Source organism: Oncorhynchus tshawytscha, linkage group LG09 (assembly GCF_018296145.1).
Source record: "Oncorhynchus tshawytscha isolate Ot180627B linkage group LG09, Otsh_v2.0, whole genome shotgun sequence".
Taxonomy (NCBI): Eukaryota; Metazoa; Chordata; class Actinopteri; order Salmoniformes; family Salmonidae; genus Oncorhynchus; species Oncorhynchus tshawytscha.
The window spans coordinates 35,307,806-35,334,682 of record NC_056437.1 but is presented as its reverse complement, the minus strand read 5'-3'; the positions used below and the strand labels follow the sequence as shown (position 1 = coordinate 35,334,682).

Sequence of the window (26,877 nt, the reverse complement as noted above, 5' to 3'; positions counted from 1 at the left end):
TTTATGAAAGTGGAGGGTAACGATTATGCATAACTGTACTTAAATCTTAAGCATGAAGCACACTGAGAATCTCACTGCTGATAGGTACTTAACTTGACTTTGAGCGAATCAAATAGCATGAATATGCTAGCGGACCTTAGCTAGCTAGCTAAACATTTGGCTATGGGCTGGCACTGGGATTATGGAAAGTGAATTAAATATTTTCTTTGTCATCTTGCTAGGCAGTTATCTAGCTGTGGCCATTTTTTTTATTTAACCTTTTATTTAACTAGGCAAGTCCGTGAAGAACAAATGATTATTTCCAAGACAGCCTACCAGAAGGCAAAAGGCCTCCTATGGGGATGGGATTTAAAAAATAAAATAAATAAAAAATATAGGACAAAACACACACATAAAGAGAGACCTAAGACGACAACACAGCATGGTAGCAACACAACATGGCCGCAGCACAAAACATGGTACAAACATTATTGGGCACAGACAACAGCACAAAGAGCAAGAAGGAAGAGACAACACTACATCACGCAAAGCAGCCACAACTCAGTAATAATGTCCATGATTGAGTCTTTGACTGAAGAGATGGAGATAAAACTGTCCCGTATTTAATGAAGCTGCCAGTTGAGGACTTGTGAGGCATTTGTTTCTCAAACTAGACACTAATGTACTTGTCCTCTTGCTCAGTTGTGCACCGGGGACTCCCACTCTTTCTATTCTGGTTAGAGCCAGTTTGAGCTGTTCTGTGAAGGGAGTTGTACACAGCATTGTACGAGATCTTCAGTTGGCAATTTCTCGCATAGAATAGCCTTAATTTCTCAGAACAATTATAGACTGATGAGTTTCAGAAGAAAGTTATTTGTTTCTGGCCATTTTGAGCCTGTAATCAAACCCACAAATGCTTATGCTCCAGATACTCAACTAGTCTAAAGAAGGCCCGTTTGATTGCTCCTTTGATCAGCACAACAGTTTTCAGCTGTGCGAACATAATTGCAAAAGGGTTTTCTAATGATCAATTAGCCTTTTTAAAATGATCAACTTGGATTAGCTAACACATCCTGCCATTGGAACACAGGAGTGATGTTTGCTGATAATGGGCCTCTGTACGCCGATGTAGACATTCCATTAAAAATCAGCCATTTACAGCTCCAATAGTAATTTAGAACATTAACAATGTCTACACTGTATTTCTGATCAATTTGATATTATTTTAATGGACAATTTTTTTTGCTTTTCTTTCAAAACAAGGACATTTGTAAGTGACCCCAAACTTTTGAACGGTAGTGTATGTGTGTGTTAGCAGAGGGAAAGGGAAGGTGGGACTGTGTGTGTGGGTAACTAGTTCATGTCTGTGTTCTCGCAAGACCGCCTGCATCCTTCTCAGCCAGCCATTAACCCTTTTAGCGGGAAAGCCTCTCCTCAGCCCAGACTGTGAGAGCAGAGCCACGTAGAACATTCCCCCTGTGGCCTTGGTTATATGCCACAGCAGTTTCTGGGCAGAGTTTTTATGAAAAGGTGTGTGTGTGTGTGTGTATGTGTGTGTGTGTGTGTATATATATATATATATATGTATGTGTGTGTCATTTTGTTTTTATGATTTTTTTTTACGGCGTAGATATAAGAGATCTGTCGCTAGTGCCAAGGTCTATTAATTATTCTATACCAGAAGATAATTTTGGCTTTGTATTGTCTCCTCTTCAAACAACACAGTTTATACATTTTTGATGCATAATTTGGACAAAAGCTTAAACACAGACACATTACTATTAGTTGTGTAAAATAGTTTGGAGATACATGGAAGATAACATACACCAGAGCCTTTTGTTTGGTCGCTCTTCCTCATCTGTTTGAGCTTCTTATTGAAACTCTTGTTGGGCGCCAGGTAGCCTAGCGGTTATGATCTTTGGGCCAGTAACCGAAAGGTTGCTGGTTTGAATCCCAGAGCTGATTAGGTGGAAAATATGTTGATGTGCCCTTGAGCAAGGCACCTCACCCTAATTGTTCCTGTATGTCGCTCTGGATACGAGTGTTTGCTGAATGACTAAAGTGTCAATGTAATAACCTTGCCTGGCAATAATCTCCATTGGCTTTCCTCTTTTGGGCAGGCAGATTCACCACACAGTGCTGCCTGGGAAAGAGACGCTGTATTTTTAGACTTCAGACACTTGATTTATTTTTTTCCATAGATCCCTACTTTGTATACATACATACAGTTGAAGTCGGACGTTTTAGTACACTTAGGTTGGAGTCATTATAACTCATTTTTCAATCACTCCACAAAATTCTTGTCAACAAACTGTGGTTTTGGCAAGTCGGTTAGGACATCTACTTTGTGCATGACACAAGTAATTTTTCCAAAAATTGTTTACAGACAGATTATTTCACTTATTCACTGTATCACAATTCCAGTGGGTCAGAAGTTTACTTACACTAAGTTGACTGTGCCTTTTAAACAGCTTGGAAAATTCCAGAAAATTATGTCATGGCTTTAGAAGCTTCTGATTGACATAATTTATAACAATTGAGTCAATTGGAGGTGTACCTGTGGATGTATTTCAAGGCTTACCTTCAAACCCAGTGCCTCTTTGCTTGACATGATGGGAAAATCAAAAGAAATCATCCAGGATCTCAGGAAAAAATTTGTAGACCTCCACAAGTCTGGTTCATCCTTGGGAGCAATTTCCAAACTCCTGAAGGTACCACGTTCATCTGACCAAACAGTACTCAAGTATAAACACTCTGGGACCACGCAGCCGTCATACCGCTCAGGAAGGAGGCGTTCTGTCTCCTAGAGATGAACGTACCTTGGTGCCAAAACTGCAAATCAATCCCAGAACAGCAGCAAAAGACCGTGTGAAGATGCTGGAGGAAACAGGTACAAAAGTATCTATATTCACAGTAAAATGAGTCCTATATCGACGTAACCTGAAAGGCCGCTCAGCAAGGAAGAAGCCACTGCTCCAAACCGCCATAAAAAAGCCAGACTACGGTTTTGAACGGTTTTCAACATGGGGACAAAGATCATACTTTTTGGAGAACTGTCCTCTGGTCTGATGAAACAAAAATAGAACTGTTTGGCCGTAATGAACATCATTATCTTTGGAGGAAAAAGGAGGAGGCTTGCAAGCCGAAGAACACCATCCCAACCGTGAAGTACTGGGGTGGCAGCATCAAGTTGTGGGAGTGTTTTGCTGCAGGAGAGACTGGTGCACTTCACAAAATAGATGGCATCATAAGAGAGGAAAATTAAATGTATATATTGAAGCAACATCTCAAGACATCAGTCAGGAAGTGAAAGCTTGGTTGCAAATGGGTCTTCCAAATGGACATTGACCCCAAGCATACTTCCAAAGTTGTGGCAAAATGGCTTAAGAACAACAAAGTCAGGGTATTGGAGTGGCCATCAGAAAGCCCTGACCTCAATCCTATAGAAAATTTGCGGGCAGATCTGAAAAAGAAGGTGCGAGCAAGGAGGCCTGCAAACCTGACTCAGTTACACCAGCTCTGTCAGGAGGAATGGGCCAAAATTCAACCAACTTATTGTGGGAAGGTTGTGGAAGGCTACCCTAAACGTTTGACCCAAGTTATAAATAAATCATTCTCTCAACTATTATTCTGACATTTCACATTTTTAAAATAAAGTGGTGATCCTAACTGACCTAAGACAGGGAATTTTTACAAGGATTAAATGTCAGGAATTGTGAAACTGTTTTTAAATGTATTTGGCAAAGGTGTATTTAAACGTCCGACTTCAACTGTACATACATACATGCTGCTTTTTCATGTTTGTGTGTGTGCTAAGGAAAAAGCAAGGGCAAAAAAAATAAGTCATACAATTGTGCATGGTTGAGGGGAAAAATATATATTTAGCAAATTATTGTGTCCAAATAGTTATTGTCCTACGCTGTCAATAGATTTTGCAGCTGTAATTGAACAAATGGAACAACAGAGCCTGCAGCCCACATTGTGTGTTCAGTCACCAAGGACTACTACTGCGAGTAAAAGGTTTATTCTATTTTGATCTGTACTAACTATCATTATATTGTCTTTTTTTTTGCCAGAAAAAAGCTGAAGAGGCCCATAAGATATTTGAAGGTCTTGGTCCCAAGGTTGAACTGGTAGGTGGTTGGGGGTATTCTGAATGGTTGAATGATTATTGTTTCCTAGATACAGTGCGTTCGGAAAGTATTCAGACCCCTTCACTTTTTCCAGATTTGTTCCCCCTCCTCAATCTACATACAATACCTAATAATGACAAGGTGAAAACAGGTTTTTAGAAATGTTTGCTAATTTATAAAAAATATAAAACAAATACCTTATTTACGTAAGTATTCAGACCCTTTGCTATGATAATCAAAATTGAGCAGAAGGGCAGCCTGTTTCCATTGATCATCCTTGTGATGTTTCTACAACTTGATTGTCGTCCACATGTGGTAAATTCAATTGATTGGACATGATTTGGAAAGGCACACATCTATCTAAATAAGGTCCCACAGTTGACCGAGCAAAAACCAATCCATGAGATCGAAGGAATTGTCCTTAACACTCTCAGACAGGATTGCGCCTTGGTCTTGGTTGTGACCAAGAACCCGATGCTCACTTTGACAGAGCTCCAGAGTTCCCCTGTGGAGATGGTTGTCCTTCTGGAATGTTCTCCCATCTCTACAGCACTCCACCAATCAGGCATTTTTGGTAGAGTGGCCAGACGGCTGCCAGACGGCTATAGTCGCTGGCGAAGGTGCTTCAACAAAGTACTGAGTAAAGGGTCTGAATACTTATGTAAATATTTTATTTCAGTTTTTATTTTTAATACATAGAAAAATAAAAAACTGTTTTTGCTTTGCTATTATGGGGCATTGTGTGTAGATTAAAGGGGGAAAACATTTCAATCCATTTTAGAATAAGGCTGACAGTGGTAGAAGTGAAGGGGTCTGAATACTTTCGAATGCAGTGTTAAGGTTCTTTGAGAACTGCATATAGTAGCAATAAATGATTAGCTATTACAATGCTTGTAGCTAATTACTTAAGTCATTACTTATAGACTGATTTCTTCCCCCCCCCTTTTCTTAGCCCCTTTATAACCAGCCGTCGGATACTAAAGTATACCATGACAACATAAAGACGTGAGTATGCACTTTTGTTTCTTGCGTGTACAGTATGTATATATAGAAGCATGTGTGTCAGGGTTTCAGATAGCCGGCTTTTGGCACCCAAAAATAATTATGGAAAGCCGATAAATAAAATTGGCGCCGGACAATTGTCCGGAAGAAGGGAAAAAGTTCCATTGCGAATACCAGTCAATGTAGCGTGAGAGCTGCTGCTACAGCTCATCAAATGGCTCGTTCGTTGCTAATGGATCAAATATGTGCTTTCAGAAGCCTAATTGTTGCACAACAACTCTAAATGCAATCGCGTTTTAAAAACATTTTCAATGGCCATGATTTTATAAAGTGCTACTGTTTCTCAACTGGTAATTGATGCTTGCTTCCATTCGCCATTCAAGTTCATAGGCAACTAGGCAGGTTGCTGTGTGTCACACACCACTTTGCATTGAGCTGGGGAGACTATGCATTTTTAGAACATATAGGCTACTTAATTAGCCTATTTCTATCATGTTCTATTGTTTTTCAACTTTCTTTCATTGTCCAGTAGCCAAAGGCCCCTCCTTCTCTAATTCCTCATATTAATGGAGAGGTGGAAGGCAGATTATGTTGTTTCTTTATGTAGAGTTAAATAGGCATGTGTTGTGCACGTTAGATTGTCTAACTGTTTAGTCCTTCCATGATATTTCCTACAGGATCCTTTTGTTGTTGTAGTGTTAACAGCAATAGTAGTGTCCCTATTAGAGGTTGACCCATTATGATTTTAACGCTAATACCGATTTATTGGAGGACCAAAAAAAGCCGATACCGATTTAATCTGACAATTTTTATATATTTGTAATAATAACAATTACAACAATACTGAATGAACACTTTTATTTTAACTTAAATAAAAATCTATTTAGTCTCAATAAAATAATGAAACGTGTTCAATTTGGTTTAAATAATGCAAAAACACAGTATTGGAGAAGAAAGTAAAAGTGTAATATGTGCCATGTAAAAAAGCTAACGTTTAAGTTCCTTGCTCAGAACATTAGAACATATGAAAGCTGGTGGTTCCTTTTAACATGAGTCTTCAATATTCCCAGGTAAGAAGTTTTAGGTTGTAGTTATTTCTCTCTATACCATTTGTATTTCATATACCTTTTGACTTTTGGATATTCTTATAGGCACTTCAGTATTGCCAGCCTAATCTCGGGAGTTGATAGGCTTGAAGTCATAAACAGCGCTGTGCTTCAAGCATTGCAAAGAGCTTCTGGCAAATGCTGAAAAGTGCTGTTTGAATGAATGCTTATGAGCCTGCTGCTGCCTACCACTGCTCAGTCAGACTGCTCTATCAATTATCAAATCATAGACTTAATTATAATATTAATAAACACACAGAAATACGAGCCTTAGGTCATTAATATGGTCAAATCCGGAAACGATAATTTCGAAAACAAAACGTTTATTCTTTCAGTGAAATACGGAACCATTCCGTATTTTATCGAACGGGTGGCATCCATAAGTCTAAATATTGCTGTTACATTGCACAACTTTCAATGTTATGTCATAATTATGTAAAATTCTGGCAAATTAATTACGGTCTTTGTTAGGAAGAAATGGTCTTCACACGGTTCACAACGAGCCAGGCGGCCCAAACTGTTGCACCCTGACTCTGCTTGCATAGAATGCAAGTGAAGTGACACAATTTCCCTAGTTAATATTGCCTGCTAACATTAATTTATTTTAACTAAATATGCAGGTTTAAAAATATATACTTGTGTATTGATTTTAAGAAAAGCATTGATGTTTATGGTTAGGTACACAACAACAGTGCTTTTTTTTCACGAATGCGCTTGTTACATCATCACCCGTTTGGCGAAGTAGGCTGTGATTCAATGATAAATTAACAGGCCCTGCATTGATTATTTGCAACGCAGGACAAGCTAGTTAAAACGAGTAATATCATCAACCAATTGTAGTTAACTAGTGATTATGTTAAGATTTTGAAAAAAAAATTCAGATGAGTTTTTAATGCTAGCTAGCAACTTACCATGGCTCCTTGCTGCACTTGCGTAACAGGTGGTCAGCCTGCCACGCAGTCTTCTCGTAGGGTGCAATGTAATCGGTGTCCAAAAATGCTGTTTACCGATTGTTATGAAAACTTGAAAATCGGCCCTAATTAATCGGCCGTGCCGATTTAACCGGTTGACCTTTAGTCCCTATAGGACCTAGTTTGGGGCACACCTCACTGAGCAAACCGTTTTTCTCTCTCTCCCAGTAATCAAGTGATGAGGAAGAAGCTGATTCTGTTTTTCAAGAGAAGGAACCATGCTCGTAAACAAAGGGTAAGTCTCTCTCCCTGCTGTTGAGGGCTGCAAGGGAAGGAAACTTCAAGGCATGCGCTGGATGCTATGACCAAAATACAGAGACTCATACACAGACACACACACACACACAGCCTCACGGACAGACTGACCGACATGCTGTGCTCTCATAGAGATGACCCAAACTGACCATGGACAATAATAATTTGATAGTTTAACCCAATAGCAAGCTCTTTTACTCAATGCATGTACTGTATGTTAAACTGCATCACATTCAAGGTGGCTTGAATTTATATGCCCACTTATTGGTTTCATAATTTATTGTTTGTCACGTTTCTAACACTTTGGGCTGTCCCCGACAAAATAAAATCTTGGTCCACCGAAAGTCGTCTATTCTTTCGACTATTTGATAGATCTAAATTTTTGAATGTGTATTTTTCCATATATAAACACACCTTATGTGTTTTTTGAATAAAATCAACTATATATACATTGAGGTTCTCTGATGCTTTAAGCACTTTGCTTGATGAAATATGACACAAATGACTCGAGGGAGCCAAAGATCAAGATAACCAGAAGAAAAAAAAATTAACCTGACCTGCTCTTACTCACTTTTTAAGATTCTGCTGTTTCTCTCCCGACGTTACCGGTAACCTTTCTCAGTTGGAATGGAAATTTATCTTACCATTTCTACCGATCTGTGTGCCAGTTAGTGGTTATCATATGCACATTTTCGTGGAACAGTTTCATTTAATTTATAATAACTTCTTCGTATCTCAATCATTTGTCATGTGGTTTATCAAAATTCTATCCAAGTTGAAATGAAAGTGATGCAAATTTAATTTACTTCTATTGCCATTGCCAACTATGTAAAAATACCCAGTAAAGCCAACAAATATAAACATGGTAGCCTGCAGGTAGAAAATGTCCTTATGAAAATAGATATCCTACGAATGGTCTGTCTGCAACGAACTTGAAACATTTTATCAACTGTTAACTTGGGTCCAGCCCGAAGCTTAAGCTAGCAAACTTGCAACATTTTATAAAATATTCAGGGCCCTCAGTCTCCCGCACTGGTGAGCTCGGGACAGACACAGCTGTAGGCTATTTGCGCAAGGGAATCGAAGTAATCAGGTCGGCCTATTTTATGACGTTTTCACTGGAACAAAGCATGACGTTTTTCCCTTTCACGCTGAGTGGTTATCTAAATGGGGAGAGCTAGAAAGATTTTAAAAATACATTAAGGAACTATTGTGATTCTCAATGGATGTAAAAACATACTTAGTTTGCTTACTGTTTGAGGAGCAGAAAACATTACTTTCAGAAGATCCACAGCTCATTAGTGGTGGTGCATTAAAGCCAATCAGAAATATTATCAGATCCCCAAATGGGCACATTTATATGCCTACATTTGCTCGCAGGCCAGGCAGCCTATAGGCCTACTTCTATTCGTAATCAGGTGCGCGTCCGAACTCAATATTGTCAGGAGGGCTCCAAAAAAAAGACAATGACAAAACTCACATATGGAATGAAATTAACCAAAACATGTTACTCACAAGTGTAGCATAGGTTGTGCACTCTGCAAACAGTGTCCACTCCAAAAATGAGAATGATAAAAGACTGGAATAATATATTGAACGAATTAACAGAAGTTATCGCAACCAAACAAACATTGTAGAGAAATGATAGAAATGAACGGTAAATGTACTACTGGTGATATATGTAATAGGGAATTGATAAACACTAACAATCAAACAATGAATGTGCACAAATTGGCATCCGATATCGCATTCTGGAGAGAGACGTCCATTGTGCATTTTAGCCACACACCCCTTCTTTTTGGACAATGCCATCCCGCGGCCTCTGCAATGGATTAGTTCACTGAGATGGACACGAATAAGACAGGTGTCTCGTGTGCCATTAAAATTAAGATATATTTTTAGATTTGTTACTACTCAACAACAACAAAAACTCTGTCGACCAAACAATCGCCCAGTCGACTAATTAGGGTCATCCCTAGTAACTTTAACTGTTTGAACAGGCTATCTCCTAGGGCTGGGCGATACACCTAAAAATCATATGGGCGTTTCACATTATATACAGGTTGTACTTCATCTACTGTATCTTGCCTATGCTGCTCTGTACCATCACTCATTCATATATCCTTATGTACATATTCTTTATCCCCTTACACTGTGTATGACAGTAGTTTTTTTTGGAATTGTTAGTTAGATTACTTGCTCGTTATTACTGCATTGTCGGAACTAGAAGCACAAGCATTTCGCTACACTCGCATTAACATCTGCTAACCATGTGTATGTGACAAATAAAATTTGATTTGATTTGATCTAAAAATTTAAAAAACGTATCTCTAAATAAGCTTCGGTGTACAATTAAAGGTCAAATACACTGCATTTCAAACAGTCATCAATAATCGAATGAATTCAGGACGTGTGAAATTAGGCTAAATATAAGCCCCACTAATTATTTCATTATTTTTTAGCAATAATAATAATAACTGATCTGGCTTTCAAGTCTGTCAATGAAAAATGCCCTTTTGTTACAAATTTAACCAGAACCAAGCATAATCCACATCCACTAATAATGACTAACTTCCTGTAGCAGGCATTAATAGGAAATTAAGACAGGTCTCATAAACAGTCTCTCAATCACAAGCCCACGTGCTAGTGAGTAGCCACCTAATCTTTATAATTCAAGTTTAGCCAACTTTGACCTGTTTGCTAACTAACAAGGTAGAGCAGTTTTTAATTGTTATGAACACACCTGCCTGTCTCCCAACTGTTTGATCAGCATGCTTGCCTGTACACTTTGTTCAGATGTTGAAATTAAGTGGCCTACCTTATCTCTCAGAATGAGAACTAGTGGCCAAATACTTATATACAGTTGAAGTCGGAAGTTCACATACACCTTAGCCAAATACATTTAAACTCAGTTTTTCACAATTCTTGACATTTAATCCTAGTAAAAATTCCCTGTCTTAGGTCAGTTAGGATCACCACTTTGTTTTAAGAATGTGAAATGTCAGAATAATAGTAGCGAGAATGATTTATTTCAGCTTTTATTTCTTTCATCACATTCCCAGTGGGTCAGAAGTTTACATACAATCAGTTAGTATTTGGTAGCATTGCCTTTAAATTGTTTAACTTGAGTCAAACGTTTCGGGTAGCCTTCCACATCTTCCCACAATAAGTTGGGTGAATTTTGGCCCATTCCTCCTGGCAGAGCTGGTGTAACTGAGTCAGGTTTGTAGGCCTCCTTGCTCGCACACGGTTTTCAGTTCTGCCCACATATTTTCTATAGGATTGAGGTCAGGGCTTTGTGATGGCCACTCCAATAAATTGACTTTATTGTCCTTAAGCCATTTTGCCACAACTTTGGAAGTATGCTTGGGGTCATTGTCCATTTGGAAGACCCATTCAGTTCCAAACCGTAGTCTGGCTTTTTTTGTGGTGGTTTTGGAGCAGTGGCTTCTTCTTTGCTGAGTGACCTTTCAGGTGACGTCGATATAGGACTCGTTTTACTGTGGATATAGATACTTTTGTACCTGTTTCATCCAGCATGTTCACAAGGTCTTTTGCTGCTGTTCTAGGATTGATTTGCACTTTTCGCACTAAAGTATGTTCATCTCTAGGAGACTGTCTGGATTGTTTGGCCCTTGCTAGTCGAGAGTGTGGTCCCATGGTGTTTATACTTGCTTACTATTGTTTGTACAGATGAACGTGGTACCTTCAGGCGTTTGGAAATTGCTTCCAAGGATGAACCAGACTTGTGGAGGTATACAATTTTTTTTCTGAGGTCTTGGCTTTCTTTTGATTTTCCCATGATGTCAAGCGAAGAGGCACTGAGTTTGAAGGTTGGCCTTGAAATACATCCACAGGTACTCCTCCAATTGACTCAAATTATGTCAATCAGAAGCTTCTAAAGCCATGACATCATTTTCTGGAATTTTCCAAGCTGTTCAAAGGCACAGTCAACTTAGTGTATGTAAACTTCTGACCCACTTGGAATTGTGATACAGTGAATTATAAGTGGAATAACCTGTAAACAATTGTTGGAGAAATTACTTGTCATGCGCAAAGTAGAAGTCCTAACTGACTTGCCAAAACTATAGTTTGTTAACAAGAAATTTGTGGAGTGGTTGAGAAACGAGTTTTAATGACTCCAACCTAAGTGTATGTTAACTTCAACTGTAGTTGTGTTTTATTCTTATTGCAGATGTATAAAACTAGACAGCTTGTGTGGCTAATATGCTGCTAGTTGTACTTGGTACCTTAATGCAGCATACAACAAACTGATCATTACATTTCCACAATGTTCTTTGATTGGCTACTCCTGTTTTACTAGTGTCTGCTCTGCGCACATTGAGGAGTTGAAACATAAAAAGGGTGTCGTTAAGAAGGTTAACTCCTTCTCTATTACAGTAAAATAATGTCTCTGTGTTTCATGGATACCATTTTTATGTCTCTATGTCCAGAATGAGACAAGTTCGAATTGGTTTCGTGAGCCAATGCTAACTAGCATTTGCGCAATGACGAAGTATTCGGGATCAGCTAGCATGCTAAATATTGTCTAGTCTAATCACCCCATGTGGAAACGTTATACATTTTTTTGTAAATGATGGAGGTAGGTGGTTATGGTTCGGTGAGTGCTACTTTTAGCAGGCTGCTTCCAGGCAGGGTCAGATAGACCTTTATGACTCTGAACAATGGCAGCAGAGTGCGCTGCATGGCCGCCTGCCAAGAGGAAGGTGGATTGTTTGGCCCTTGCTAGTCGAGAGTGGAAACAAGGCTGTATTGTCCTCCCTGTATGAGACTCTCCATATCTTCTAGTCCTCTCTTTTTTTCTCTCTGGTTAATGTCCATCATTTGTAAGTGCTGTAATGTTCCATCTCAAACATCTCACATTTTAAGTCCAAGATTGCCAATGGAACTCTCTGGATTTCACAGTTGTGGCCAGAATTATTTTTGAGAGGCGTGGTGAAATAATGGCAAATAGGACAGGGTATCATCCGCACAAGATTTGTGATTTTGGATACATTCTACTTATCCATTTGCTTACAGATGTAGGTGTAGGTCAGGAGAGCCATGGGTAAGGTTTGAATTAGGTCGTTGTCATCATGTTGTACCTTAACATCCAGATCCCCTTTCACAAACCCGTATTGTGTGGTTCAGGAACAGAACATCTGCCAGCGCTACGACCAGCTGATGGAGGCGTGGGAGAAGAAGGTGGAGCGGATGGAGAACAACCCGCGTCGCAAGGCCAAGGATAGCCGCACCAGGGAGTACTACGAGAGACAGTTCCCCGAAATACGCAAGCAGAGAGAGCAGCAGGAGCGCTTCCAGAGGTAAATTGAGGGAATGGGAAACTAGGATAAATCTCGAAAGTCTTCCATCGATTGCTTGTGTCTTCTCTCCTCGCATCCTCCTCAAAATGCATTGGCAAGGATCCCCTCCAACTGAAAACACAGGACAGATGAAAGCAATACAATCAATGCCTCGTATTGTAAGAAGTTGCTATCACCTGTCCAGTTTCTTTTAGATCAGTGCAGAATGATGGAAAGGAAACAAGGAGAGGATGCCTCTTTGCACTATTGAGATGCATGCTAGGTGGTGTGCTTCAGGCAGATCAGCTGGCTGTGTCAGGGGTCAGTCCAGCCAGTGTCTGGCTGTTCCTGGCACACAGGCTTGGGTATTTCTCTGAAATCTTCTAGCAAGGCAGGTCAGAGATGCTAGTTCAGACTGCTAGTACTAGACCAGGCAGTGAAAGTAATGATTAGCCAAAAAGGTGTAGCCCTTTTCTTACCCATTTATTTGTACCCCAATGTCCCTGTTGTGTATTTTAGACTATTTCCTTTTGAGGATTGTTCTCATATTTTGGAGGCTATCATTGTAGCTGTAAAGACTCAACATTAGGGACAGGATGTGTCATGGAAGGCTGATTCATGATGCCAAACATTCCAGATTTAAAAGTTCATTGTATCCCCTTTTAGAAGTATTTTTCTACAGGCGAGAGAAGAGACATTGACATTCAAGTATAAAGTAATTTCCCCCTAGTTTGAATGATTTCAGTCAAGCAATTACCTTTAGTCACAACATGTTGACTGTTTAATTTGATTAATGATCGCTTTTTGCCTTTTGTTTAGTGGTAAGGAAAACAAACTAAAAACAATGGGGCCATTGTTTCCCCAGCAGCACAATTGCACATTAAGTAATAAACCACCCTTGCAAATCCTTCAGAACATTAAGGAAGGATCTGTACTCATTTTTGGTCCTTGTGGTTTTCAGTTTCCACTTCAGTCTTTAGTTAAAACTGTCCTTTAAATTTGAACTTTAAAAAAAAATCATTACATATTTTACAGTGCATTCATAAAGTATTCACACCTCTTGACTTTTCCCACACAGCCTGAATTAAAACTTGATTAAATTAAGATTTTGTTTCACTGGCCTACACACAATATCCCATAATGTCAAAGTGGAATTATGTTTTTAGAAATCTTTACAAATTATTAAAAAATGAAAAGCTGAAATGTCTTGTCAATAAGTATTCAACCCCTTTGTTTTGGCAAGCTTGCTTAACAAGTCACATAATAAGTTGCATGGTCTCTGCGGGCAATAACACTGTTTAACATGATTTTGAAGGACTACCTCATCTCTGTACCCCACACATACTTTTATCTGTAAGGTCCCTCAGTTGAGCAGTGCATTTTAAACACAGAGACCAGGGAGGTTTTCCATTGCAAAGAAGGGAACCTATTGGTAGATGGTTTAAATTGAAAAAAGCAGACATTGAACATCCATGCCAAGAGTGTGCAAAGCTGTCAAGGCAAAGGGTGGCTACTTTGAAGAATCTCAAATATAAAATATGTTTAACACTTTTTTGGTTACTACATGATTCCATATGTGTTATTTCATAGTTTTGATGTCGTCACTATTATTTTACACTGTAGAAAATAGTAAAAACAAAGAAAATCCTGGAATGAGTAGGCATGTCAACTTTTGTTGTTTTTTTGTTGTTGAATTTCACCCCTTTTTCTCCCCAATTTCGTGATATCCAATTGTTAGTAGCTACTATCTTGTCTCATCGCTACAACTTCCATACGGGCTCGAGAGAGACTAAGGTTGAAAGTCATGCGTCCTCCGATACCCGACCAAGCCGCACTGCTTCTTAACACAGCGCGCATCCAACCCGGAAGCCAGCTGCACCAATGTGTCGGAGGAAACACCGTGCACCTGGCAACCTTGGTTAGCGTGCACTGCGCCCGGCCCGCCACAGGTGTCGCTGGTGCGCGATGAGACAAGGATATCCCTACCGGCCAAACCCTCCCTAATCCGGACGACGCTAGGCCAATTGTGCGTCGCCCCACGGACCTCCCGGTCGCGGCCGGTTACGACAGAACCTGGGCGCGAACCCAGAGTCTCTGGTGGTACAGTGCCCTTAACCACTGCGCCACCCGGGAGGCCTGCGTGTCAACTTTTGACTGGTACTGTAAATCGGCTTAGATCAATGGCAACACTTGAAAATGGCTGTCTAGCAATGATCAACAACCAACATGGCAGAGCTTGAAAGAATTTTAAAAAGGAATAATGTGCAAATGTTGTATTATCCAAGTGTGAAATGCTCTTAAGCCTTGTTCACATTGGTAGTTTGAAGGGACTCTAATCCCATTTATTTGCATATCTGATTAGAATTTGTAAATCTACCTGTAGTTCTGAACAGCCAAAAAAGCACATGGAATCAAGTAGTTCAACCCTTCGTAGGTGGTTTGACATCATACAAATATAATTCCTGGTCATGTGACTTGTGTCAATGTTCAAATCTGATTGATTTGCCCTCAAGTGGTTTTTTAGACTTATTCCGCATATCTTTTTGCTGGCTAGCTACTCCGTTGACAGTTTGACAAGAACATGTGGTAGCTAACTAGCGTGTTAATTGTTTACAATCAAATTAGCTGTATAGCTTTCTTGCACATTCACTAACTAGCTAGCTAGTTGACTCCTGTGGCTAGCCAAAAAGGACTTGTTTTGAAAGTTGGTTCATGTTATCCTTTGAGGTTTTAAGTGTTCTTACCCTACGCCACTCCACACACACCCATCGTTACTATGACAACTAGCGTAGCCTTGTCAGCAAATTACTTCTATCTGAACCCACCCAAGTCTGATTTGGTCACTTGTAACCGGCTGTTTGGACAGTCGGTAGACCAAAATAAAACTGATTTGAGCATTAAGGCTTGCAATGTGTGCAAGGATCTAGAGACTTACCCAGAAAGACTCACAGCTGTAATCGCTGCCAAAGGTGATTCTAACATGTATAGACTCAGGGGTGTGAATACGTATGCAAATGTGTATTTCTAATACATTTGCAAAATGTTCTAAAAACATGATTTCACTTTGCCATTATAGGGTATTGTGTGTAGATGGGTAAGAGAAAAAACAATTTAATACATTTTGAATCAGGCTGTAATACAACAAAATGTGGAATAAGTCAAGGGGTATAAATACTTTCTGAATGCACTGTCAATGGTAAGTGGTTGAGAAGGATGTTAACTTCCTGAATGCTAAAGCAACTTAATTTGTCAGCAGACCTAATGTTTTCCAAGCTTTGTTTGCAGATTTCTCCGAAAACCGGTTTGATACAGCTCGATTGAGCCTTTTTTCCTTGAAGTGAAAAGGTGACAGAAGGGGGAGGGGCACCCTATGTGACAATGTGATGGCACCTACCCAGTATTATGTGGAGGATGCGCAAGAGGGCATAATAGAGGTTTTGAACAAGATTTCATCTGGTATTTTAAACAGTGATTTTGATTCCAGTAGTTTCTTAATTTCCTTATGTTTTGTTCTCCCACTAGGGTTGGTCAGAGAGGAACTGGAATGTCTGCGACCATCGCCAGAAGCGAGCATGAGATTTCTGAAATCATCGACGGCCTTTCTGAACAGGAGGTGAGTGCTGTTAACTTTGAAACATCTCCGTTTGTCTGTTATAGCTCTTGTGGAAATGAACACACTTCACAAATGTAAACATTCTTCACTGAACCATTGCCAAGTTTGAGTATTATTATGCCCAAAGAGGTTGTCACCACCAACTGCCCAAAAATCCCCTCAAGGCATAGTCCACACTGATGTCATGATGGTCAAGACACGCTACTAATTATGACATTACTAACATTACACCGCTAAACACATTACCACTTCCCCCACTTCTCAAGAAGTGTAGCAGCGTCATTGGCTACGTCCTGTTCTTCACCCTTCTCCTAAAGTGTGCAGTTGCACACTTCCTGTAATGGATTTCACAAGGGTTAGAACTCTCAATGCTTTTAAATTAATAAAACTTGGTGAGAAGGGTTGAGAATCAGGATGCAGCCATTGAATCAAGTTGTAACAAGGATAACAAATGTAATGTCTAAACCCCTCCCCTTCCTCTTGTCCAATAGAACAACGAGAAGCAGATGAGACAGCTGTCCGTCATCCCGCCCATGATGTACGACACAGAGCAGAGGCGAGTCAGGTTCATCAACATGAACGGCCTGATGGACGACCCAATGAAGATGTACAAGGCTCGGCAGTTCATGAATGTGTGGACCGAACACGAGAAAGATATTTTCAAGGAAAAGTGAGTTTGGTTGTCCTTAACAGGTCTATAGAGTCCTTTTTTAGTTACTTGTCATCCTATCTACAGTACCAGTCAAAAGTTTGGACACACCTACTCATTCCAGGGTCTTTTATTTTTAAACTATTTTCTACATTGTATAATAACAGTGAAGACATCAAAACTATTAAATAAAACATATGGAATCATGTAGTAACCAAAAGTGTTAAACAATTCTAAATATATTTTATATTTGAGATTCTTCGAAGTAGCCACCCTTTGCCTTGATGACAGCATTGCACACTCTTGGCATTCTCTCAACCAGCTTCATGAGGTAGTCACCTGGAATGCATTTCAATTAACAGGTGTGCCTTCTTCCCTCCTTAATGAATTTGAACCAATCAGTTGTGTTGTGACAAGGTAGGAGTGGTATACAGAAGATAGCCCTATTTGGCAGAAGACCAAGTCCATAATATGGCAAGAACAGCTCAAATAAGCAAAGAGAAATTACAGTCCATCATTACTTTAAGACAATTTCAAGAACTTTGAAAGTTTCTTCAATTGCAGTCACGAAAACCATCAAGCTCTATAATGTAACTGGCTCTCACGAGGACCGCCACAGGAAAGGAAGAACCAGAGTTACATCTGCTGCAGAGGATAAGTTTGTTAGAGTTAAATGCACCTCAGATTGCAGCCCAAATAAATTCTTCACAGAGTTCAAGTAACAGACACATCTCAACATCAACTGTTCAGAGGAGACTGTGTGAATCAGGCCTTCATGGTTGAATTGCTGCAAAGAAACCACTACTAAAGGACACCAATAAAAATAAGAGACTTGCTTGAGCCAAGAAACACGAGCAATGGACATAAGACCAGTGGAAATCGGTCCTTTGGTCTGATGAGACCAAATTAGATTTTTTTTGTTCAAATCACCGTGTCTGTGTGAGACGCAGAGTAGATGAACAGATGATCTCTGCATGTGTGGTTCCCACCGTGAAGCATGGAGGAGGTGGTGTGAAGGTGTGGTGGTGCTTTGCTGGTGACATTGTCAGTGATTTATTTAGAATTCAAGGCACACTTAACCAGCATGGCTACCACATATTCTGAAGTGTAACACCATCCCATCTGGTTTGAGCTTAGTTGGACTATCATTTGTTTTTCATCAGGACAATGACCCAAAACACACCTTCAGGCTGTGTAAGGGATATTTGACCAAGGAGAGTGATGGTGTGCTGCATCAGATGATCTGGCCCTCTCAATCACCCTACCTCAACCCAATTGAGACGGTTTGGGATGAGTTAGACCACAGAGTGAAGGAAAAGCAGCCAACAAGTGAACAGCATATGCGGGAACTCATTCAAGACTGTTGGAAAAGCATTCCAGGTGAAGCTGGTTGAGAGAATGCCTAGAGTTTGCAAACTGTCATCAAGGCAAAGGGTGGCTACTTGAAGAATCTAAAATATATTTTGGTTACTACATGATTGCATATGTGTTATTTCATATTTTTGTTGCCTTCACTATTACTCCGGTAAAAAAAAAAAACTTGAATGAGTAGGTGTGTCTGAACTTTTGACTGGTACTGTAAGTTTTCAGACCCCTTATTCAGTACTTTGTTTGTAGCACCTTTGGCAGCGATTACAGCCTTGAGTGTTCTTGGGTATGACGCTACAATCTTGGTACACATGTATTTGTGGGGTTTCTCCCATTCTTCTCTATAGATCCTCTCTAGCACTGACAGCTTGGATTGGGAGCGTCACTGCACAGCTATTTTCAGGTCTCTCCAGAGATATTCGATCGGGTTCAAGTCCGGGCTCTGGCTGGGCCAGTCAAGGACATTTGGAGACTTGTCCCGAAGCCACTCCTGCGTTATCTTGGCTGTGTGCTTAGGGTCGTTGTCCTGTTGGAAGGTGAACCTTTGCCCCAGTCTGAGGTCCTGAGAGCTCTGGAGCAGGTTTTCATCAAGGATCACTCTCTCTACTTTGCTCCGTTCATCTTTCCCTCGATCCTGACTAGTCTCCCAGTCCCTGCCACTGAAAAATATCCCCACATGCAGCCACCACCATGCTTCACCGTAGGGATGGTGCCAGGTTTCTTCCAGACGTGACACTTGCTTCAGGCCAAAGAGTTCAATCTTGGTTTCATCAGACCAGAAAATATTGTTTCTCATAATCTTGAGTGTCTTTAGGTGCCTTTTGGCAAACTCCAAGCGGGCTGTCATGTGCCTTTTACTGAGGCGTGACTTCCGTCTGGGCACTCTACCACAGAGGCCTGATTGGTGGAGTGCTGCAAAGATGGTTATTCTTCTGGAAGGTTCTCCCATCTCCACAAAGATCTCTGTCAGGGTGACCATTGGGTTCTTGGTCAGCTCCCTGACCAAGGTCCTTCTCCCCCAATTGCTCAGTTTGCCCGGGCGGCCAGCTATAGGAGGAGTCTTGGTGGTTCCCAACTTCTTCCATTTAAGAATGATGGTGGCCACTGTCTTCTTGGGGACCTTCAATGTAGCAGAAATTTGACCTCGACACAATCCTGTCTCGGAGCTCTACGGACAATTCCTTCAACCTCATGGTTTGGTTTTTGCTCAGACATGCGCTGTCAACAGTGGCTTGGTTTTTGCCATGATGTGGGTCCTTATATACACAGGTGTGTGCCTTTCCAAATCATGTCCAATCAATGGAATTTACCATCGGTGTACTCCAAGTTGTAGAAACATCTCAATGATGATCAAAGGATACTCGTCAGCTCAATTTCGAGTGTCATTACAAAGGGTATGAATAATTACAGTTGAAGTTTAAATGTATTTGGCTAAGGTGTATGTAAACTCAGCTTTTCACAATTCCTGACATTTACTCCTAGTAAAAATGCCCTGTCTTAGGTCAGTTAGGAGCACTACTTTTTATTTTAAGAATGTGAAATGTGAGAATAATAGTTAAGATAATGATGTATTTCAGCTTTTATTTCTTTCATCACATTCCCAGTGGGTCAGAAGTTTACATACACTCAATTAGTATTTGGTAGCATTGCCTTTCAATTGTTTAACTTGGGTCAAACATTTTGGGTAGTCTTCCACAAGCTTCCCACACTAACTTGGGTGAATTTTGGCCCATTCCTCCTGGCAGAGCTGGTGTAACTGAGTCAGGTTTGTAGGCCTCCTTGCTCGCACACGCTTTTTTAGTTCTACCAACAAATCTTCTATAGGATTGAGGTCAGGGCTTTGTGATGGCCACTCCAATACCTTGACTTTGTTGTCCTTAAGCCATTTTGCCTCAACTTTGGAAATATGCTTGGGGTCATTGTCCATTTTGGAAGACCCATTTGCGACCAAGCTTTAACTTCCTGACTGATGTCTTGATGTTGCTTCAATATATCCACATAAATTACCTCTCTCATGTTGCCTTCTATTTTGTGAAGTGCACCAGTCCCTCCTACAGCAAGCACCCCCCCAACACGATGCTGCCTTCGAGACAAGGGAGTGGTTTTGGGTGGTAAATCTCGGTAACCTTGTTCCAGCCATTCAATCCTTGTGCCCACTCTTGGTGCTGTGCTCCCATGCTCCAACACTGACCTCGAAATGCAGAGGGCGTATTCAATAGTGTGTATGAATAGAAATGAAATTCCCATTGTTTCTGTCAGAATCAGAACTGGCAAAAAGCAAGGCAGGGCGAGAGGCCAATGAGACTTTGTTCAATATCCTGTATCCTATCCACAGGTACTTCTGACCTCTTTTGGCTAATGCTTTGTGGTTAAAGAGAAATTCAAACAAATTAGTACATTCCATAAAGATTTTCATTTTGTTTCCCGTCACGAATCAAGTTCACTTGGAGTTCTAGAATGTAAAATGTATTAATTGCCTGCAGGGTATGGAAAAGCGTTTAGCGACTCTAGGTTGCAAAAGATTTTTATGGAGCTCACTTTCATCATAATTTAACATTGTATTCTCTGACTTAGCAGAAGCTCTTTGGGTATGATTTTGAGAGGCAATACTTTTCTTTACCAACATTCCTCGGCTGTATACCAAAACAAATGGCGGGCTGCCATGAATCCCAGACTGTAGCTTTAACTGTGACTATTTTCTCTTCTCTGTTTTTTCTCACAGGTTTGTTCAGCACCCAAAGAATTTTGGCCTCATTGCTTCCTATCTAGAGAGAAAGGTGAGCTACAGTGGATTTAATTCATTCTATTTTTACTCTGTAGTAACCTCCATTCTCCACTCTCCCCCAAACCCAAAAGCACATGGTTTGTATTTGTTATGTTGTCTGTTGTTAATAAAAAATGTTCATGGGCTCATATGTCCCCCTTTCTCTTTGCAGTGTGTCTCCGATTGTGTCCTGTACTACTACTTGACCAAGAAGAACCAGAACTACAAGACGCTGGTGAGACGTAACTACGGAAGACGGCGAGGGAGAAACCAGGTGAGTTCTAGAAAGTATCTTCGCTAGGGAATGACTCTAAATGTATTTTAGTGTTCATGAATGGGCTTTGGAAATACCCAGAAAGGCTGTCTGGGTGGGATTTAACAAATGAACAATGCTTGGTATGCCAAAGGGGAAGACCCTTTTTGCTTTCACTCTATATACCATGTTAATGACGTAGCGTTTGTTTATTATCCACACCATGGTTTGTGTTGGGCTCTGGAGGAGGAGGCCCTCTAGTGTACAAATCTTATCTTGGCTTGTATTATTTGATCTTCCTACCACCCCATTTTTAGCCCACAGTGCCTCCCATCTCCTCCCTCCCTCTTTTCTCCCTCCCTGTCTCTGTGTAGAAGAGGGAGGGAGAACCACAGGGGTTTGTGAGGAGTGTGAGATTTGGGAGCTGAGCGAGCAGAGTCTCTTGATGTGCTATGTGGGTAAATAAGAACCAGGGCCCAGGCAGAGAGAGGCAGAACAGAGCTGGCTGAGACTGATTTATCCAATGGCTGGGGAGCAGCAGACATTCCCAGGAATCTGTTCTATCTGCTTGCCATAGTTGGGAGACTCAGTGTTGCTTTCCAGGGCCTGACGGAAGAGCGAGAGAGATCGAGAGGGAGGGAGGGAGGGAAAAAAGGAAAGTCATACTCCCTCTCTATCTGAACTCACCCAGTTATCCTCTATTTGCCTTTCTTCTAACTGCTGAAATATGTTGATGCACAGCAGTAGACTCTTTTTGTTTTGCTTTTTATTTTTCAAAGGGCTTAAGGTAATTTATTCATTTGGTTATGGTGAGAGACTTTTCAGAACCGTTTCTTTCCGCTGAAGGAGTGAGAGAGTTGCTTTAACATTGGGTGAGTTGCAGTCTTCACACAAGGTTATCTGTTGCCATGGAGCTCTGCTTACCAGCAGAGTGCCGTGCTGTTTTAAACCAGACTTGTTTCATATTGTTTCCCTCTAATCACAAGAACACTGGAGGAGTTTTAATCAAGTAGGTTTATGCACATTTTGTAATTTGTTTGTTAATCGCCTGGTTCGGTGGTATTGTGCTCCCACATTCAAATTCATCAAGGCTCACTGCCTGAAGGGAAGAAAAAAACTAAGCAATAGTTGGAGACTGCAGTTAAGTTGACAATTTAGTATTTTCCATTGGATTTGAGCAGTTGCTTGACTGTGCTTTAGCGTTACATAAGTGTGTTAGTGGTATACCCTGGGGCTGCTGTTGATACAGGCAGCCAGCCTTCACCCTGGGGCTGCTGTTGATACAGGCAGCCAGCCTTCACCCTGGGGTTGCTGTTGATACAGGCAGCCAGCCTTCACCCTGGGGCTGCTGTTGATACAGGCAGCCAGCCTTCACCCTGGGGCTGCTGTTGATACAGGCAGCCAGCCTTCACCCGGGGCTGCTGTTGATACAGGCAGCCAGCCTTCACCCTGGGGCTGTCCCAGCCTCTCAGAGGTGAGCAGAGGCCAGGCGAGTCTATGGCAGGCTGGGGCATGGCAGCCTGGGGCAAAGGAGGGCACACGGGCATTATTCCGAGATAAGATAGATGTGTGTGTGTGTGTGTGTGTGTGTGTGTGTGTGTGTGTGTGTGTGTGTGTGTGTGTGTGTGTGTGTGTGTGTGTGTGTGTGTGTGTGTGAGAGAGACTATTGTGTCTGGGAACAGAACACCAATACTGCCTTTGTATAGGATTTACGGTATTTTGCCTATTTAAAGTAATTTGACAATGTTTTCATGACCCCCTTACAAACAGGCTTTTTTTTTTTTTACCACATTCTTGCCTGCATATGGCTTTTATACCTCCCGTGTGCGTGACGAGTGGTAGTAGGGGTGTGCAGATGTGGGTGGGCATCTATTTTTTTTTTAAATAAATCCATTGAATATACACCATCAAAAATAAATGTGTTTAGGCAGGGCCTAAGAAACATTGTAAGACCAATACAATTTACAATATACAATAGAATATTTAGAGTTTCATTATGTTACGTCCAAATGAATGAAATCAATACTTAATTTAAACAGACCACACACACCTACCCCGATCATGGTCAACACATATATTTTGTAGTAAGAATATAATGGAATATAACATAATATTTTTCCCACACAACTTGTCACCGGAACGTGTGGAACTGCTGTCATATTAAAATAGTGCTATTTCTTTATATGACAGTTGTATCCACGTTTCATTTCTTCCCTACTGTCACTTCACATTGTTAAGAAGCAGGCATAGGGTCTTACATTGAGAGCATCTTCATCATGATACCGATTTTAGAAATTAAAAGCTCTGCTATTTTCAAAAGCATGCGAGTCTCGTTTTCTTACATTTACAACGTTTTGCAAGCCACTTAACCAGAGCGACTTACAGTAAGTAGTGAGTGCATACATTTCATACGTTGTTTTTCTCCGTACTTGTCCCCTGTGGGAATCGAACCCGCAACCCTGGCATTGCAAGCGCCATGCTCTACTAACTGAGCCTCGCAACCTCTGCCGGCTCTTGGAGTTGACAAAACGTGATAATAGGCCTACACGTGATTTGGGCTATGTTTGTGCTAAATCAGTGATAGAGGAGTTATTATACCACCTCTACTTATTTACCCAGCCAGAAACCAATTAACCACACAGCCTATTCAGACGGAGATTCAGTGAAGCTCAATCAATTGATTGAGACAAGTCAGTGACGTCACAGGCTTTTGGTTGGGAGTTGGCCTAGGATACTAAGCAACTGTGAGTGAAGAGAAAAATAATCCACTTGTTAAACTACTTAACATGCTGGCAAAATGTTCTAATAAATGAGCCAACTAGACAAGATGATCATGGGCAGCCCTCACCTCAACTTAGCTAAGGTTTCCCCAGCCTAATTGTAGCCTAACCAATGTCCTAACGGAGATTCAGTGAAAACAAATTGGACATTGATTTATGGAGATGAGTCCCCACACTTTTCTCAAAGCAGCGTGTTAGCGCTGTCCCAATCAAGGCAGTGCTGAAAATATAATCTAGTTGACCACACACAGGTAGGCTATTGCTTCAAATTTATTACAATGATCGGATGACTTTGGGAGTTTCAGTAAGCAACAATTTGATATATGCCTTCAATTGCATTTGCATTTGTATTTTCGTCATTCAGTGACATTTATTCCCACAGTAATTCTTTATGGATCCATCCAGTTGTGGTTAGGAAACGGTGCATGGGCCTCCCGAGTGGCGCAGCGGTCCAAGGCACTGCAGTGCTTGAGGCGTCACTACAGGCCTGGGTTCGACTGTGTCACACAGTCCCATAGGGCGGCGCACAATTTGGCCCAGCGTCGTCTGTGCTAGGGCAGGGTTTGGCCGGGGGGACTTTACTTGGCTCATCGTGCTCTAGCGACTCCTTGTGGCGGCCAGGGCGCCTGCAGGCTGACTTCGGTCGTCAATTGAACAGTGTTTCCTCTGACACATTGGTGCAGCTGGCTTCCGGGTTAAGCGGGCGGATGTTAAGAAGCGTGGTTTGGTGGGTTATGTTTTGGAGGATGCATAGCTTTACTTTCACCACTCCTGAGGCCATTGGTGGAGTTGCAGTGATGAGACAAGATTGTAATCGGATCGCAATTGGAAATCATGAAAAAGGGGTTCAATTATTTTTTTAAAGTACATGCTTAGTGGTGCGCTATGCGAAGAGATGGGAGAAGTGACATGCCTCTGAAGAGATGGGAGAAGTGACATGCCTCTGAAGAGATGGGAGAAGTGACATGCCTCGCAAAGTTTAGAACTGGTAGGAGGATGGTTATTAACTGCCGCTGCCTAGCAACCATCAAGAGTTGAATAGCATAGTGTGTGCCATTTACAGCTACGTTTAATACTAATCCATAGGCAGAAGTTAACCAAAATGCTTTGGTCGTTAGGCGGAATTAGAAGTTTTGGCATTGATACCGGCAATACCTTTCAGATATATAACAAAAGTTGGCGGTATGGTAAAGTTGGCGGAACAACGTCTTCGTATGAAACTAATACAAGTCCCATCTATTAACTGCTATACTGGATTTTTAAAATCATTGGTACACATTGTTTACGTTTGCAGGGTTATGATAATATTAACAAAATGCAGGTAAAATGTTGTGAATTGTTGCGATGATCAATCATCTCCATGACTCATCACCACATGTGACTGATGTTTCTGACTAACATTTAACCTCGTTTTGAAATTCCCAGCATAGATCTAACAGCTGATTACATCATTCATTCCCTATCAGCTCGTATGGTGTCTGAGCTCTCCTCTTTCCACTGACTGTCTACCAGGAGGATAGACTGCCTCTGCTTTCCTTATGGGGCTTTCCTATCTCATCGATGCCTCTGGCCCTTCCTCTGGCCCGTGTGTGCATCTCATTGACGCATTTGGCTCTCTCTGGCCCTGTATGTGCAGAACATTCTATGTATGAACTATGGCCCCAGCCAACCAAACACATAGATCCGGTCACAGAAGCGCAGAGCACCAAGAGTGAGTGGGACCACATCAGATACGTCATAATCGGTTGATCTAGCAATAGTGGTGCCTGCAGCCTCCAGACCAAATATCGCCCACCACCTGGAGAACAGGGTTTGATTCACCGGTCCACCTCTTCTCACCTTCTCTCTCTCTGACAGAGCACAGGGATGAAAACACGTCAGTTTTCGGCCAAATTCACAGTTTTGATCTCAAAATAGTTCATCCGCTTGGGGTCTGACGATAAAGTGTGCATACGCAGAGTGCATCACCCATTGAGGTGATGGGCGCGAACAGATCCTCTCCGTGGGATCACTACATTCTCTCAATTAATGACAGAATGCACAGAATGAATCCCTACGTGTCTTTCAAATAGAATATCAAGCAGAGTTCAAAGCCTGATGTCAAATATGTCTTATTGGATGAAGCATTCTGATATCATGTGTGACTGCTGTGAGCATCCAGCAGTATCCCCAACCAGCCGTTAGCCTACTCCGCTTGCTTCTCACCCCACTTCTCCATCAGGTTTAAAATGTTATTTAGCCATAATGGCAAGCTGGGGTGTGCAGGCAGTGATTGGGTTTCTGTTGTTACATTTGTTTAATTATTGGAGCAACTCACAGCACGAACTAAGTGGAGACGTATCATTTCATTTCACCAGTAAGTACAAGCAGGGCCAGTCTGACTAGGCTTCGCTGTCAAGCAGCCTCTGAGTGCCCCTGCCATAGAGGAAAAACAGAGCACAGGTACAGTCATGCTTACAGTCACCTTTACGTCACTGAAAACCACTCAAAGGTTATGCTCCATATTACTGGAGCTACATTCTCCCCTTTCTACCACGAATTGGCACACATTTTATATAATTTTATGAACCATGTCGCTGGCTGTTTTATACTACTCACAGGTTGCAAGTTGTTTGTTGATAACAAACAACCGTGTTTAGTCATGTTACTTGGCTAGCTAGCTAACAACATGGTACCTTGGCCATGCACAATGGCATAGGAA

The 26,877-nt window shown here is 41.2% G+C and overlaps 1 protein-coding gene across 6 annotated transcripts in view; it reads left to right on the top strand.

The window, feature by feature from the left end:
* The window catches only part of ncor1 (nuclear receptor corepressor 1), a 110,833-nt gene that overhangs the window by 36,033 nt on the left and 47,923 nt on the right, over positions 1 to 26,877 (top strand). For all 6 annotated transcript variants that reach the window (XM_024431758.2, XM_024431755.2, XM_024431754.2 and 3 more), the window contains exons 7-14: positions 4,056 to 4,112; positions 5,065 to 5,117; positions 7,360 to 7,426; positions 12,598 to 12,770; positions 16,272 to 16,362; positions 16,854 to 17,032; positions 21,102 to 21,156; positions 21,316 to 21,417. In XM_024431758.2, coding sequence (XP_024287526.1) covers positions 4,056 to 4,112; positions 5,065 to 5,117; positions 7,360 to 7,426; positions 12,598 to 12,770; positions 16,272 to 16,362; positions 16,854 to 17,032; positions 21,102 to 21,156; positions 21,316 to 21,417 — 777 coding nt within the window. The remainder of the gene's footprint in view (positions 1 to 4,055; positions 4,113 to 5,064; positions 5,118 to 7,359; positions 7,427 to 12,597; positions 12,771 to 16,271; positions 16,363 to 16,853; positions 17,033 to 21,101; positions 21,157 to 21,315; positions 21,418 to 26,877) is intronic.